This window comes from Fundulus heteroclitus, unplaced genomic scaffold (assembly GCF_011125445.2).
Source record: "Fundulus heteroclitus isolate FHET01 unplaced genomic scaffold, MU-UCD_Fhet_4.1 scaffold_65, whole genome shotgun sequence".
Classification (NCBI taxonomy): Eukaryota; Metazoa; Chordata; class Actinopteri; order Cyprinodontiformes; family Fundulidae; genus Fundulus; species Fundulus heteroclitus.
This window is the reverse complement of record NW_023397088.1, coordinates 1,679,719-1,693,447: the sequence shown is the minus strand read 5'-3', so window position 1 is coordinate 1,693,447 and position 13,729 is coordinate 1,679,719. Positions and strand designations below refer to the sequence as shown.

Sequence of the window (13,729 nt, the reverse complement as noted above, 5' to 3'; positions counted from 1 at the left end):
GACTGAAATATTCTAACAACACGTCATGATAACATGTTCTGGTTCTGCTGGGTTTAACTCTTTAAATCAGTTCTACTGGATCAAATATCAGACATCAGTTCATCATGTTTCTGGGACTTTTACATTCAGGGAAATTAATTTTCTACATTTTAATAATTATTTGTTCATATTTCAGTTTTAACCTGCATCCTGGTGGCTTCAGCTCACATCTTTTATTCTTTATTCAGATTGATTAACTGCAGTTTGTCAGAGATCAGCTGTTCTTCTGTGGTTTTGGCTCTGAAGTCCAACCCCTCCCATCTGACAGAACTGGACCTGAGTGACAACAAAGACCTGAAAGATGCTGGAGTGAAGGAGCTCTGTGGTTTTCTCCAGACTCCCCTCTGCAAACTACAGATATTGAGGTCAGACTCCATGTTTTAGTTCTGATATTTGTGATGTGAAAGTTGTGTTGACACTAAACTGCAGACATCTGGCTGATATTCTACTGATCCACACTGAGTTTTTATCTAGAACTGAGAAAGAGGAAAATAGAAGAAATGAAAAATACTGATGTTTCATTTATTTGAAGGTTTTTAATATCTTTAAAACTTAATTAAAGCACTTTTTCTACATTTTCAATAGGATGATTTTAAAATAATTAAGTTTATATTTCTGTGAATAATTGGATAAAATTCAGCTGAAACACAAAGTTCAGATCTTCTATTCTAATAAATATTTCCTGAAGTTTGTTCCTGGACTTGGAGCCAGTTTTTAATGTTGTCTCTCTGTGTAACTGAGTCTGAGCCCTGATCTCAGGTCAGAACCGGACAGCATTCGGACCCCTAGTGTGTATAAATGCCCCTCATGTGAAGCGGGTCAGAGGGGGTTCAACCCAGTTTAGAAAAGTGAATTTCAGCTCCTGGAATCTGTCTGACAGGAACAAATATATAATCCCTGATTGATGCTTCAGCACTTTTAGAAGCTCTGGAAGGATTTTACTGACTAAAACACTCAGACACAACATGTCACAGTACCAGGTTCTGGTTCTGGGCTTTCAGCTCCTAAAGTCAGTTTACATTAAATATTCTCCATGACATCATGTTAAAATAGTTCATTTATCTGCATCAATCTCCATTTGTTCATATTTCCTCCACAATTGCTGCTGACTTGTTTGTTTTCTGTGAAACTTGAATAATTTGGCTGCAGAACCTGAGTTTGTATTGATGGAGCTGCTGGTGGAGCTGACAGAGTTGAAGAGCTGAAGTCAGCAGGGCTGTAATTTAGAAAGCTTGATACACACAAAATGGACCTGAAATGTGCGTACGCCACTTTCCATCAAAAGTTGGGATCTATAAAAATGAACTTGAGGGGAAAATGTGTGGTCCTCATGCCAACTCTGACCCAGGCGTACGCTCATTTTGGAGACGGGGAAATTGGTGACGCAGATGGTGAAGTGGTGAATTACAGCCAACCTGCATGAGGATTCCTCTCAGACGTTCATTTCACTCCATATCAGACTTTAATCATAGATCATCCTGATCAGAAGCAATAAAACCGCAGTATTAAGTTTTTTCTTGTCCTGGTGACTCTTAAATACATCTGGGACATTTCAAATAAATAAAAATGCCCATAAACCATCTTAAATCTTAAATCAAAGTCTGCTAACATCTTCTCTGGTTTTCTACGTTCACATTCCTCTCTCCAATGATCACCAGGGTGACGTGTTCCACAGATTATTGTGACGAGGTGAGCAGCAATCACTTTAATTGCTGGAAACAGTCAAACACACTCGTGCGTAATGCTGCTCGCTGGATGCATTGGCACTGCTGGAAGACCGTGCAGATGGAGAATTGAGGAAACGCTTTCAGGGATCAAATATTTCCTGGCCAATAATGAGGACTGGCCAATATCCTGCTTCTGACTCCCAGCATGCATTGTGCTGTTCCCCACAGGGGAAAGTGGCTCCACCTCCCTCTGAGGAGCTGAAAGGCAGCTCTCCAACCCCCAGAGAGCAGAGAAGGAGGCTTTCTGCTCACACCCAGGCAGTCATCACCTTTTTAGGGGGGGGGGGGGGGGGGGTTAATAATGGAGGGGGAACCTCTCTCCTCTGAATGTGGATCTGAACCCACAGCCACAGAGGAATTTAAACACGGAGCACAGCGTTGTTTACTTTTTAACAACTTATTTTAACAGCTTATTAACAACTTATTTTAATGTGGACAACATCTGAGCTTTTACCTCTGATTTCCACATTTAATAAACGCCTCTCTGGGAAATTTTCCCAACGTTTCTTTGCTTTTTCTCCGTGGCTGCCACGTCACCATGATGAAAAAATGATCAGCTGACACATTTTATACACATTAACATTCATGAGGTGCTTTGCATCGACCGTTTCTGGTTGAATCTGGGCGTGTAGAGGGCAGAACCTGAACCAGAACCTGGTACCAAATGTACAGGTACAGCTGGGATCTAGAAAGGAAAATGGCTGCTGGTGTGTGAGTGCATGGTTTTATAAACCAGAATATTTTTGCCCTACTTTTCTTTTTCTTGGCGTTCACTTTTAGTACAGATTCCACACAAAGTTTTATAAATGAGACCCCAGGACTGTAAAAACTGCTAAACAAGTTTTAACTATTGAAAGTTCTGATATTGTTGATTGTTGAAGAGCTGAAGTCAGCAGGTCTTTATTGAAGCAGCAGCTTGTTGTCATTAATATTAATGAGAGTTATTTAACTGGTTCTGTTGGACTGTTAGAACCTGCATCCTGGTGGCTTCAGCTCACATCTTTTATTCTTTACTCAGATTGTATGACTGCAGTTTGTCAAAGATCAGCTGTGACTCTCTGTGTTTGGCGCTGAAGTCCAACCCGTCCCATCTGACAGAACTGGACCTGAGGTTAAACTTCCTGATGGAGTCAGATGTTCAGCAGCTGCAGGATCTTGTAAAGAGTCCAGACTACAAACTGGAATCTGTGTAAGTAGATGGTTGGAGTGAGTCCAGCTGCTGTCAGCAGAACTGTTCTGAACCCAGTTGGTACCAAAGCAAAGATCCAGTGTTTCCAGTAAAGCTGCAGCTTCTGAGTGGGAGGAGAATGGTGACAGGCTTCCTGATTGGACACAAAGACAACAATGAGCCAATCAGAGGAGCCAGCAGCTTGTTGTGTTCCTGTGTTTGTGTCCATGTGAAGATGACTGTTGTTGTTGTGTTCATGTCTCCAGGAAATGCAGCTGGATTCCAGCTGACAGCCTTCCACCATGTCTAGAGACAGTGGTCCTCATTCATCAAGCTGTGGAGCATCAGATCTGATCTCAGACTCTTTGTTCTCTCATTTCAACAGGAAACAGCTGATCAGTTTCATCTTAGTCACAGCTCTGAGATCAGTCTGACTGCAGCCTGCAAATCACTGATTTCACAGCCCATCATTACATTTAGTCACCATGTGGTCTTTCTACAGAGCAGAAGCTCTGCTCAAGTCCACTCAGCACATCTGGACATGTGTCCTTCTCTCAGTAGTTTCATCCAGATGTGTTCAGGGACAGCCTCCATGTTTCTTAGTCAGCTGATGTTTCACAAACAGATGAGATGTTCATGTTCAGCTTCCAGAGGCTGGAAACACTCACTGATCTCCTCTGTTGCTCCTTCTTCTCTCTGCAGGGGGTGGAGGTGATGATCTTAATAGAGGAGAGAAGCTGAGCTGTCCTGATGATCCAGAGGTTGAAGCTTCAGCAGTTTGAGTTTAAAGAGATTCTGACTGGATCCTGATGATGAACTCTGACCTTAGAGATGTTGATCCTGTTTATCTGATCATGTCTGTCATTTAGTGTCTGATATTGTTTGTCTCTGTGGACCAATGAGGATGAAATGAAAACTAAGCTGCATTTAGTGGCTCCATGTAGTTTTGATCTGAATCTGATGAAACTGCAAAGTTGATATTTTTTCTCTCTGGTTCATTTTCAGCCTGTAACCAAGAAATCTGAAATAAAGCTCAACTCTAAAGTTTTCAGGCTGCATGTTTGCTTCATTGTGATGCAGTTTCTGGAGGTTTTTCAGGATATTTTAGATGTTTTCTGCAAATGTTTGGGCAGCTCTGGTCATTTTATCTGTTGCTGCAAACAGCTCAGTGAGTAAATGATGGTTTCTTCAATCAGAGGATGAAGCTTTTCTTCAGGATTTTAAATCAAATCTTTTTTATTTCCTTCTTTCTGAAGGTAAAATCTAAAACTGAGTAAAGATAAAGTTTGATCTGCTCCAGCTTCTCCTTTGGTGAGCATGGAAACACTTTCTGCAGCAGCTCAGAGACTTTCAGATCTTGTTTGGAGGATTTTCTCTGTTCTTCCTGCAGAACGGTTCTGGTTCTGTTGGATCTGTGGCTCATCATGCAGCTCTGCTCTGCTGAGGTCAGAACATAGATTTTAATCCTGTTTAGGGACTGTGGGGGTAAAACCTTCACCTGCAGCTCCTCATGAAGTCCACTGTGGACGTTGAAGAAGGAAAAGAGATTTTCTCTTTTCATCATAAATTCAAACATGAATCATTTCCTTTTTTTCTCCTTTCCTGTCCGGACATTTCAGACGGACCAGAACCAGAAGCTGCTCTACAGAACCTGGATCCTTAGATCGTCTCCCTGTTACATAAATAACTTTATAACCTGAGAAAGACGACATCTGACATCCAAGCAGACAGGCAGAAAGATAGAAAATCATTTTAGATGTGTTGAATTTTAAAGTTAAAGTTGGGGTTAAAATGAGGAGTTATTAAAATGATTCATGCATCAAACAGGGATTACTAGATTTAGTCAAAACTGAGTTTAAAAGCAGAAGTTTAACAAGTTATCTGGATGCTTTGGTTCAGTTTCTAGCTTTAAAACATCCATTAGAATCAAACATCAGCAGGTCGTGTCTCACTTGATTGCCAATAAATGTTCAACGTGGTCTATGAAATGCAGATGAATGTTTTTGTCCTGACATCTTTTCAGCAGCTCACTGATGACAGATTGTGGATCTGCAAGCCTGTTTCCAGAAGAACAAACTGATCAATGTGTAGGAAGGAGGCTGTTTTATGTGCATGTTGTGGTTCCAGCTTTGCTTTGTGGCATGCTTGGTGGATATTTGTGTGCATGCTTTTTGAAGGAGACACCGGTTCCTACTCCCTCCCTCTGGCCAGCGACTGATTCCACAGGTGTATCCCATCATGAGTGATGGGAGACAGGAAGAAAAGGGGCGGCCACAGCCAGTGACGGGAGGAGGAGAGAGAGACAGAGCGCCCGGCCGGCCGGCCGGCAGCCCAGATGTGATGGGGAGGAAGCAGCGGAGGCATCATCAGAGAATCGCCGTTTACCGGCACCGCGACGAGAACGAGCAGTGATGGGGACGCGGCAGATCCAGACTGGGTGGAGGCAGAAGTAAAGCCCGGGACCGGGAGCAGCGAGGCCGTAGTGGGGCCATGGTGAGGAGGCGCACCTGAGCCGGGACCTGTCGCTGACGTTGCTGCGCACGTTGGCTGGATGGAGGCGGAGCCATCCGAGCCAGGGACGAGGGCAGGATGGAGAAGAGGCTCGGGGGAGACGCTGGCCCCACCGGCTCTACCGCTGGATGGATAGCTGGGGGGTGGACTGCAGAAGGACGCCGAGCGGGAGCGGCTGGTCCTCGGTACCCTCTGACTGCTGACACCGCTGGAGCTTTTAGTTTTGCTGCTGCACTTTGGAACCATTTTAACGGGCCGTTGCACTTTTAGGAAAGCTTTTAGCTATCATCCACTGTACACTTTGTAGGCTTTATTTTTATCCTAGTAAAGTTGTTACACTTTTAATCTTGTTGCTTTTAAATGCACTGCTCACCCCTGCGATGTCAAACCTGTTTTATTCCTAGTGTGACTAGGTGGCGCTGTTGGACTCATTAGTTTTCTGTTGCTCAGAATAACATGGACACTACTCGGCCATCACCAATACATGAGAAAATAGAGGAAAAAACAGAGAATTCAGCATTTCTGGAAAGCATTTGAGGCTTTTCTATTTTTAACCACAGGTAATGACTTCTGCTCAGATTAATGAACGCACCTTTCTCCACCAGTCATGTTCAACAACATTAATGGTATTTCATGGCGGCAGCAGCTCCACATACACCAGTTACGTCACGTTTGCTTTGCTGCTTTTGGATCCAAGTAAATTTGCAGCTTTGAAGTTGCTACAGTCCTGATCAATGGAGAAAACAGAGGTCGTCAGTCAAGCTATTATAACTGGAACAAAATCCAGATTATCTCAAAGAAACTCAGGATCCCAACACTTAACATCTGCAAATGCAGAAATCAGTTTGTTCTCAATCAGAAACATCATTTAGAGGCAATGAGGACTGATGACACAGGAATGACAGGAGAAATATGACAATATTTTCTCCCTTCAGTTGGTTTGGATCCATCAGGATGTGACAGGAGATCTTCTTCTCCATCTTCATCATCCTCACAAACATGCTGCTACCATCAAGGCCTCTGTCACACTTCTTCCAGAGCTCCTTTTTCTCACAAGGCCAAAGTTGGCATCCATTGTCACCATCATGGTGCCATCAGTCTGAAACAGAAAGGAAACTCTACAGCTGCACAGCTGGCCTAAAAAAGTCACTGCAGATTTTCACAATCCTCCTAATATCAGTGGCGCCGGATTGATTTTTAAGGTGTGTGTGGAGGGCAGTAGGATGTTTCATCACCTTGCACTCTATCAGTAGGCAGCTTTACTGTAAAGGCACACGTGCTGTTAGGATTCTGCTGTGTTTGGTTCCTTGTGTGAGTGAGAGTTCCTGTTTCAGAGAAGATCTCTGCTGGAGAGTCCCGTCAGCTCTGGATCCTGCACACCTGGAGCAAATCTCCTGATCAGGCTGACTGGGGCTTAAAAGGAGCTGCAGGATCATCACTCTTCGCCGGATGATTACCTATGATGGTGTTCCCAGACACTTCTCCAGTCTTAGTGGCTTTTCTGGGGGAATTTCTGCATTTCTGATCTTGGTCTCAGGATTGTTCCTTCCTGTGTTTCAGACTCTTTGTGATGATCGCTGCTTACCTTCAGGTTGCTCTCAAAGAAGACTTGTGTGCTGCCGTTGCAGCTTTGTGGTGTCCTCAGTCTCCTTTACCTGTCTGCCCGCTCTCCAGCCTGTTGCTCACCCCCAAGAAAGCAACCTTAGCGGAAGTGACTGTGGTTCTCTGGGACCCTGGAGCATTCCCTCTCCACCAACACTGAATCCTAACTCCCTCCCCGCTCTTACCAACTACAGCAGAGTCAGTCCTCTCCTCCTGTCATTTTCTGCCCCCTTACGGACTCTTAACTCATCTCTCTCCTCTGTAGACCAACCCGAAGCGGATTCTGGAAATGCTGAGCTCACCTTGGTGGATTTGACTCCTTTACTGAATCTTTGCAAATAAACCTTCTTCACTTTAACTGCTCTCTGTGTCATTCTGCATGTGGGTCAGGAAATTGCCTCAAAACATGAAACCTGCTCATTGTTTTCATATAGTAATGTTCACCTGGAGCCTTTTAATCATCAAAATAAGTCCAAAGGTAACTTAGAAAAATCTTTTTAAAACGGAGATGATGTAACAAAGTGCAGAGCTCAGGAATATGAAGGAGCTTCTTTTTCCACAGAAAGGAGTGGAAAGGTATTTCTCTGTGTTCATCAGCGGTAAAGTGTGTTATTAGTGAAATAAATGGCTTCTCTCTGAACGTCGCTGTTCACCTGTCATTGTTATCCAGGTGATTTATTGAGAATGCTGATCATCAATAAAAGCAACTGATATCTAAATCCTGAGCAGGACAACAGGAAATAATCTCCACTGGTGCAAGGACACAGTTTGGCGCTGCGCTGCAGAAACCAACTTGGCCGGTCTTCTAACACTGGAGATGGTGAGGAAAGAAAACCATTCAGTGGGTCTGCAGCTGGACGGCTGCTACCCTACATGATTTTACCGTGATTTAAAGAGTCTGAGCAGAATTATTTACTTTTCATTTTTTTCTGTTTATTATAACCAAAACTGTGAAGAAACTGTTAGAAATGTCCGTAACATTTAATTACTGAATTTACTTTTCTGCTGACTGAGGCTTTTTCCATGATCTTACTGTGACTGTGCAGTGAAGTTAACTGAAAATAAAAACTGACTTTCAAGCTGTTAAATGTGGTTGAAAGGTTTTCCAGAGAGCAGAAATGAAGCGAATGTTGTGGCTTCAGCTGCTCCTCTGGATGTCACAGACACAGCGCCCCAACCTGGGAATGGCAGTCCTCCTTCTCACCAGCGTCACGCAGACTTGATCATGCAGATCAGGGTTAAGAGTTAAGCTGTGGGTTAGGATTTAACCCGTGTGTGAAGGCTTAGCACTTTTCTTCCTTTTGGAATGTGTTAGAAACATTTACTTAGGAAAAGTAACCTGATTACTGATTATTCCTTTGAAAAGTAACTAAGTTACAAGACTGATTACTTAAATATAAAAGTAACTGAGTTAGATTACAAGTTACTTTATTATTTACTGTAACCCACATGGTTACCAGACCCATGTATGTAATTTAAAAGAAAAAGAGAAAAGAAACTGTAGTTATTACCTCTTACCACATGGTGGCGCTTTGTATCAGGTCACCGCCAGTGAGCATAAACACTCACACTGATAGACCGAGCCGAGAGCAACACACCAGTTGAGCTAATTAGACTGAGTAAGAACATAAAGTCAAACTCATAAATTTACAATCCATTTTCGTGTAGAGTGTTCATAAATCTTTCGTTATTAGGAGAGAGAATCTTATGAGCCTTGAGAGGAAGAGAGGAGCTGCTTCGACCACATATAACCCCTCTGAACTCCGCTAAGAGTTGGGCTACGTGCTAGCATGTTAAGATGCTGGGCTTCGCTTATTAGCTTGTAGGAGTGAGGATGTTATTTTCTGAGGCAGTTTCATAAAACCAGTCGGAGTTATTATCCAATGTTTGACCCTCCGTGGTACTGTGTATCATTGTGCTTTATGAAAAATAACTGAAAAGATGGCTATTTACAGTGCTAACGCTAATCGCGGGTAGCTTGCTATGCTAGCACAGGTAGCCTACAATGCTACTGTGTCATTAGACACAGAGAGAGATAAAATTTGATGGTAAGATGCAAGAACATTGTTCTTATGTACTGTTTTTGTGTACATAATGTGATTTATTTCATTGTGGTTATTCAAATACTCATGATGATTAAAAAGAGTGAATGGATAAAATGTATTCATGGTTAAAAAGGTTAAAATACATAAAGTGTTCTTGTTAAAAAAGATAAATATTGATTTAAAGGCTGGTTATTGGTACAAATACTGCTTTAAAAGACTGTGAAGTCCAGTTGTGTTAAGGATATAAGTTCTTAATGTATATTTGTGTTGAAGTAACACTAAAGTTTTGTACGCTATCATTTACAATGATTTGGTTAAGAAAATGCAGAGAATCAGAGTAAGAGTAGTGATGAATATAGCACTAATAGAAATTAGTTTCTGCACCATGTGTGTAGATTGGTTTTATATTTCTGCTGGATCAGGAATTGATCTACAGGAAGAATTCTGAGCCTTCCATGTTTCAGTGGCGACAGGAAAGGAGAACGGGATCAACTTCACAAGAACTGCAGACATCTTCCTACTTCTCTGATACAGATAAGCGCGCTCAATACGAACTAAAACCTACCCGGGTAGTAGAAGAGTAAATGAACAGACAACACATACACCACACAGAACAAAGCTTTTCTTCTGGCATCGAAGAAAAGGACACTTTTATTTTAACTTTTCTATTATATTTTTGTTTATCAAAGAGCTCTGTTTTGTTGGTATTGTTTTAATTCTTTGTATTAAAAGAAATAATACTTGTTGAATGCAATAAATGATCATTGTTCAACTTCCACTCAGAGTCCAACTTTCTGAACCTAGAGAATGTGGTTTCTTCCTAACTTTGGGGTTAAAAGTGCTACATTACCTTTACAGCTGCCAGCAATGCCCCCACCACCTCACCATAAAGACCATAACCAGTTTAGCCAATACTCACTTTATTTGAAGCTAATTTTCATCAATAAAATTAACAACTTCTGAAATTTTAAGTTCAAATTAAGAACTTTAACTGAAAACTGAATGTTTTTCAAAAATATATATGAACAAAGACTGTCCCTTTTGACTTTGCCAAAATACTTTTTGAAAATGAATTAAAAGTATTTTTTAGCTTACTTAACATACAATCTTTTTGAAAAAATAAAACAAAAAAAGGCCTTGACTTCACATAAATTATTTTTTCTTTAAATAAAATAATGACAGTCCCTTTATTCTGATATATTGAACAGCTTACATTGTAAATGCAAAATTTGCCATTTATAATGAACATTGTTTATACTGTTTTTTTAATTTAGCTATTATTAAACCTTTCCAAGAGAACAGCAAACATTTTATAAACACTGAACCTGTTATTTACAGCATTAGAGCAGCAAAGTGTGGTTCTACAAAAGAGCAACAGCTTAGAACACCAAATGTAACCTCTATTGTCTGCATTTGTTTCTTTGTTTTATTTTTATTCTGTAATGGCTAGAAGTGAAACAGTGGAGTGGTGCCATTGAACCAGTGGTTGTAGCTCATTAACAGAAGTTTTTCAAACGTCTTATCAGAAAGTCTATTTCTCCTAGGCGTGAGCAGCAAACCTCCAAGACTGAAAAGCCGCTCCACAGGAGCACTTGATGGGGTTGGAGTGTTATACTTCAAGAAAATATTCTTTCTGTTTGAAAACTGATGCAGAATGTGAAGGTCATATGCTGAGCTCAGGTAGTCCATGACTTCCTTTTCTGCAGAGTAGGTGTCATCCTCTGGCTCCACCTCAAAGGAGAAAAAGTCCATCTCACCTTGGCTGGCAGATGTGGAGGCCACACCTGGAGGACTCTGTGCAGCAGGAGCAGTTGGTAGAAGTTCTTTTACTAGATCCTTCCTACCTGCAGCTCTAAGCCATCCAAGTTTAAATGTTGGACAACTGGCAGCTGTGAGAAGATCATCTTTGTCATCCAGCACAGCAGCAAAACCAATATGGATAGAATGAAAAATATAATAAATTCTGTATGTTTATGGCTATGAGGCCAAAAAGTAATTTCAATGTATTACTTGTACCGTGGGATCAGTATCATGGATCAAATTTTGTTTTAGGTTACTTATTAAATTTTTTATTAATTTTATCTTCTTATCCCAGAATTGCAATGACTGAATATTCTGTTCCATATTCATTAGCAGTGAAGATGGAACATGCCTTCACTGTGGCATCTGGAAGGCCTGCAGTCATCCTGGAGAGGACATCTTTACCTGCCAGGGTCCTCTGCATCAGGACTTCAAGTGTGGCCAGTAAAGTCCCACATGGGCAGTCACCTTGCAGAATGTCTAGGGCTGCAGTCATAGGCTTCATGACAGAGCAGTATTCATGGAGGAACTGCTACTCTTTGTCTCTGAAACACTTAACTCCCAGCTTGGTGCACAGCATGTTCAGCTCACTCATGGGCATTTCTATGATTCTATTCACAGCATCAGAAAATGAATTCCACCTTGTGGATGTTGGTAGCAGCAGCTTTCTTTCACTGACTTCCTCCACTGCTTCTGATGCAAGGCTAGATCTCCTTGATTTGGTCCAGAGAGCTGTGCATGTTGCTGCTCCTGAACACAGCCTTGCTCTCTGCATTGCTTGTTAAATATTTCTCCACATCATTGGTGGAAATGATGTTTATGGTGTGTGAAGCACATCTGCGGTGGGGTGGGAGACACAGCTGGCCGTCACTTTGGTTCTCAGCTGAGAGGATTTCTGACACATCCCAGAAAATGACAGCATCGTCTGTGGAAGTGGACTCTTCCTCCCCCGTCTCCTCCTCCTCATCATCATAAGACTCTTCAGCTGGCCGATAAACTTGAAACGCTTTAACAAAGTTGGATCTGTTATCGGTCACTGTTGCAGCTACTTTGTTGAGTAATCCATAAGAAGAGTGGATGTTTTCCATTTCTGCAGCGATCACATCATACGTGTGTCTACCGTGAATTCTCCGACATGCTGATGCAGCCTTGTTGCGCTCCGATGTGGATTTACTGATCCAGTGGAGCGTTAGGCCCAGATAGCTTCTGTTGTTAGCAGACCAGATATCAGCAGCAGTGGAAACAAAGTGGACATCTTTCAGCGCAGCTTTTAGACTTCTCTCCATCTCTGCATTCTCCTTCTCCAGGTCAGATGAAAAGGATGTTGTGTGGGGCAGCTCGGCACTGATAGTGGTAGGAATCTGGTTTATGACGGCACCAAACGAGGGCCAATCAACAGTGTTTAAGGGCAGCATTTCTTCAACAACATATCGCCCAACCAACTTCTTCAGCTCTCCACCACTTACTGCTTTGGCAGCGAAGTGCAGCTTTTGTTGTTTGGCTGGCAGGGGCCCTCCTGCAGTCACGGCTCTTTGCTTGGAACCACCTGCAGTCAAAGCCGCTTAGTTTGACTGCGCTGTGCTGTGAGGTCAAAGGTTACTTCAGGTTTGACGTCGTGTTTTTGAAGCTGGATAACACTTTGTCACCAGCACAGAGAGTACAACCAACCTTGATATTATCATCTTTAGATGACACAAACTCAAAGTAAGGACTATATTTCCAGCTGGAAAACGCACACCTTTCCTCTCCCTGCATTGTTATTGACGTGTGTGTCACCGGTTGCGTCTTTCCTCGTGTGGTGGAGGTGACGCAACGTCACTCTCAGAGAAGCAAACCATTTTCCCCCCAAAGTAAAATCACCAAAAAATTAATGTAGAGTTGATTGGATAAGGAATTTTAATCTGATTACTAGTTTGGAAAAAGTAACGGGTTTGTTTGATCTTCATTTAAAAAGTAGGCACAATAGAGTAACGCGCTGCTAAGTAACGCGTTCCTGGCATCACTGCTTAGAAATCAGCTGTGTGGGCATATCTCTACGTTTGTTGGTGGTAGCGTGCGTCACGTGGTGCGCACTGGGCCATGGTGTGGATGGATGCGCTGTTTCTGTGCGCCACACGCATCATGTGGTAGGAGTAGTGTTGGTGTGGCTCAGGTGCGCTGATGGTTTGTGCGCCGCCTCCACATAGAATCCTGCAGACGCCCCAAATTCATGGAAGCTGCTTAACAACAAAGTTTACTTTGACGGAGAAAACAAATGGACACAAGCGTTTATTCAAGAACTGATTTCCTGTTAATCATCTGGCGGTTAACGAGCACCGAGTCTGTGACGTCACCGCAGCACGCAGGGTTTCTAGATGCGGAGCAACAGACGGCGGAGCCAGTTCACATCACTTCGCTAAAGTTAGAAAGATATTCACAGATTGGGCTTTTCCGGGTCAAGAACTCATCGGAGGATCATTTCTTCTACAAAGCGACACCTCTCTGCAACCACAGCAAGGCAGACAGTGAGCTACAATCGTAGTTTCCTCAAAAATCTTTTCTTTGACTCCAAGCTGGGAGAAAGTGAAGCTGACTGTGTGAACATTTGCTGAACAGTTCCAGATGATTTCAGGGAGAAAATGATCCACGTAGAAACAGGACTGAATGTTTTACAGCGTAGAAATAAAGAAAGATTAGAGTCCAGCTAAAGCTGTCAGATCTCCTCCCAGAGTTTCTGCTGATCACTTCCTGGTTTCCAGAGAACAAAACTGCTGAATGCAATAAAATGTTGACTGGAAATGAGCTGAAAACTGAGAAGAAACCTGAAAAACACACAAGTTTCACCCTGACCCCAGAGT

The 13,729-nt window shown here is 42.4% G+C and overlaps 2 protein-coding genes across 7 annotated transcripts in view; one reads left to right on the top strand and one right to left on the bottom strand.

Annotated features, from left to right (window-relative positions):
* Nucleotides 1-13,729, bottom strand: part of LOC105923771 — a gene marked incomplete at its 3' end in the record, with an annotated part of 780,934 nt that overhangs the window by 141,059 nt on the left and 626,146 nt on the right. The window lies entirely within an intron of this gene.
* The window catches only part of LOC118556356 (NLR family CARD domain-containing protein 3-like), a 112,900-nt gene that overhangs the window by 36,944 nt on the left and 62,227 nt on the right, over nucleotides 1-13,729 (top strand). The window contains exons 9-10 of one of the 6 annotated variants that reach the window (XM_036133619.1): nucleotides 2,800-2,955; nucleotides 3,640-3,752. The exons of 4 other annotated variants lie outside the window; for them this stretch is intronic. In XM_036133619.1, the coding sequence (XP_035989512.1) occupies nucleotides 2,800-2,955; nucleotides 3,640-3,649 (166 nt within the window). In that variant the 3' untranslated portion in view covers nucleotides 3,650-3,752. Of the gene's footprint in view, nucleotides 1-2,799; nucleotides 2,956-3,639; nucleotides 3,753-13,729 lie in introns of those variants that run through there. One more of the 6 variants, XM_036133623.1, reaches the window with a different exon arrangement.